The sequence below is a fragment of the Gadus morhua genome, chromosome 20, assembly GCF_902167405.1.
Source record: "Gadus morhua chromosome 20, gadMor3.0, whole genome shotgun sequence".
NCBI classification, from domain to species: Eukaryota; Metazoa; Chordata; class Actinopteri; order Gadiformes; family Gadidae; genus Gadus; species Gadus morhua.
The window spans coordinates 14,591,523-14,594,274 of NC_044067.1; the positions used below are offsets into that span (position 1 = coordinate 14,591,523).

The window sequence follows — 2,752 nt, forward strand, 5'->3', positions numbered from 1 at the left end:
ATTACTATTAAATTTCATGTTTCTATCACCTATTATCCATTGTTAATGTGAAATTTAATCTCAAACAGGCGGTCACTGGCGGCCATCTTGAAAATGGAAGCCATATCGAAAATTTGTCATTCCTCCACATCTAATTTTGTTCTATTTGTCTTTGGCTACAAGTGTACCAATGTTGACGCTTTTATCATAAAATGAACAATCCTTATATAGTTTCTAGCTAAGTTGCCAAACTATAAGAACTATTTCTGCAGCATCAACATTTTAGTGTTCTACATAAAGGTTAGTATTTTGAATCCACCCTGGTTGAGTTGATGATTGGATTGTGAATTGTAGTTATGTATAATGTTTTTATATGATCCTGTGTGCCACAAAAAAGCTGTTCTCTTGAACAAGCGGCCATGAGTTAGTTTCCCCTCCCTCTGGATGACATAAGATGTCTTTGCACCTCATGCCAACACATTGTTACGGCCCAAGAATGAGGGAGCCCAAACAAATGGCGACAGACAAGGCTTGTAAAGTTAAAATGTTTATTTGATGGGAATGAGGAGAGGCTGGTTTATACGGAGGGCCGACCGGGTCGATGGGGAAACCAGGAAGGAGGTGTGGAATGATAGCACCGCAGTAGAGAGAAGATCAAGACAGAAGCAGTGGGTTAGAACCCGACGTTCTTGAATATAACAACGAGGATACATAGAGACAAAGAACGCTACTGACATTGCTAGACTGTTTGCCAATCTGGCGAAGAATGGTTGGGAAGCCGAAGCAGGAAGCATTGATTAAGATGATCCACAGGTGTTTCTAGTTGAGTAGGAGAAAGGCGGACTCCTAGAGACAGTCAAAACGCACAGGGTGATCCAATCTCCCTCCAAGATCTACGGCAGACACTGTAACACACATGCATCTGTAAAAGAATGATGTATACAAATAGAACGACAATTGAACAGTTAATTTTGTTGTGTAATGCAAGACAAAACCTTTACTGGTCTTAACTAAAACGTTCCTACAATATTTCTACCATTCATATCTTCTGCAATTGTTCAATTTAATATTCAATATTATTCTTTGTTGAGTAAATAATATCTAAATATATTATTTTTTTCTTACTGCCTTAAATTTTTATACAGTGTCATCCTAAACCAGTATTACTGCATTCAAGAGTGAACACAATTAAACTAAACCACTATTTTATTACTACATTCAAGAGTGAACAAACTGTATTCAAAACTATGGGTATAGAAAAGGCTGATGGTCTAGAATCATTTTCTCCATTAGCGTATAGAAACATTAGTGTATAGAAACATTGGAAGCAAACAATGAATGACATTGCATACTGCTGACTGCTTGCTTTCCTACAATGGTCCCATAGATTGTTTGGATGCCTCTCTCGGTATAAAACAGGCTTCCATCAGGCATTAGAGCTACAGCACTGCCCACTACATCAGCAATCATGCACGGAAAGGTACGCTCACAGTGGACAGAGCAGAACATTGTTCTGCTCATCATTTACTATCTTTAATTGTTTATTGCAAACATGGTAACGTTTTCATTCTGTATTCCAGATCATCTTCTACGAGGACAAGAACTTCCAGGGCCGCTCCTATGAGAGCAGCAGCGACTGTCCCGACATGACCTCCTACCTGAGCAAGTGTCACTCCTGCAGGGTGGAGAGCGGCTGCTTCATGGCCTACGACCGTTCCAACTACATGGGCAACCAGTACTTCATGAAGAGGGGAGAGTACTCCGACTACCAGCGCATGAATGGCTTCAGTGATTGCATCCGTTCCTGCCGTATGATCCCCATGGTACGACTTGTTACAACACTGCATATTTAGCACCGTGACATCTCAGAATGTGACTTGTGGCTACCACTGATGGTTGGTGATACAGTTCTGTTTTACAGCTGTAATACAGCCAGCATTGTTGGTCTTCAAACATGCATGGGTTCACTGATCAAACACAGCCAAACTGTAAACGACTGCCTCTCTATGTCTCCCCTATACAGCACAGGGGAGCCTACAGGGCCAGGATCTACGAGAAGGAGAACTTCGGTGGCCAGATGCACGAGATGATGGACGACTGTGACAACTTCCAGGATCGTTACCGCATGTCCGATTGTATGTCTTGCAACGTGATGGACGGCCACTGGCTGATGTACGAGCAGCCCCAGTACAGAGGCAGGATGATGTACATGAGGCCCGGAGAGTACAGGAACTTCAAGGATATGATGGGCGGACAGAAGTTCATGAGCATGAGGCGTATCACTGACATGTGTTAATTTATTTTGTAAATTAACAAATAAAGCACTATTATAAAATAAAGTATTTCATCTGTTGCTAATTTGTTGTGTTACTTGTGTGGTCTTTGTCAATAAAATTTGACCCAAAAAAATATTGAAAAAATATATTTTATTATTAAAGTAAAATATATTTACTTTAATAGCAAATATATTTTTTTACTATTTTTACTATATAGTAAAGTATATACTATTCACTATACACTATATATATTATAGTATAGTATATAGTTTAACTTTAAAGATCCCATGCCATGCTATTTATGGATGCTTTAATATAGGTATTAGTTGGCTACAAACACAGTATTCAAAGACGTCCCCGAAATTCAGCCGTGGTGCAGAGTTACAGCCACTCCAAACCAGTCGCACATTGACCTTCCCCCAAACGCGCTGTTTCGGTGGGCGTGTCAAGGCAGGTCAAGGAGGGGGGTGGGGGTGTGGCCCTGAGCAGCTTGTAGC

At 40.6% G+C, this 2,752-nt stretch overlaps 1 protein-coding gene across 1 annotated transcript; it reads left to right on the forward strand.

Moving 5' to 3' along the window:
* The first annotated feature begins 1,397 nt into the window (after positions 1-1,397).
* LOC115533453 (gamma-crystallin M3) lies at positions 1,398-2,337 on the forward strand. Its single transcript, XM_030343990.1, has 3 exons — positions 1,398-1,459; positions 1,560-1,802; positions 2,003-2,337. The coding sequence occupies exons 1-3, from the start codon at positions 1,448-1,450 to the stop codon at positions 2,273-2,275; spliced, it is 528 nt and encodes a 175-aa protein (XP_030199850.1). The 5' UTR covers positions 1,398-1,447; the 3' UTR covers positions 2,276-2,337.
* Positions 2,338-2,752: the final 415 nt, after the last annotated feature.

Bases quoted from the DNA above. Each gene is read 5' to 3' on its own strand.
- LOC115533453 (XM_030343990.1), top strand. The intron at 1,803-2,002 runs GTACGACTTGTT...TCCCCTATACAG, and splicing joins CCTGCCGTATGATCCCCATG to CACAGGGGAGCCTACAGGGC.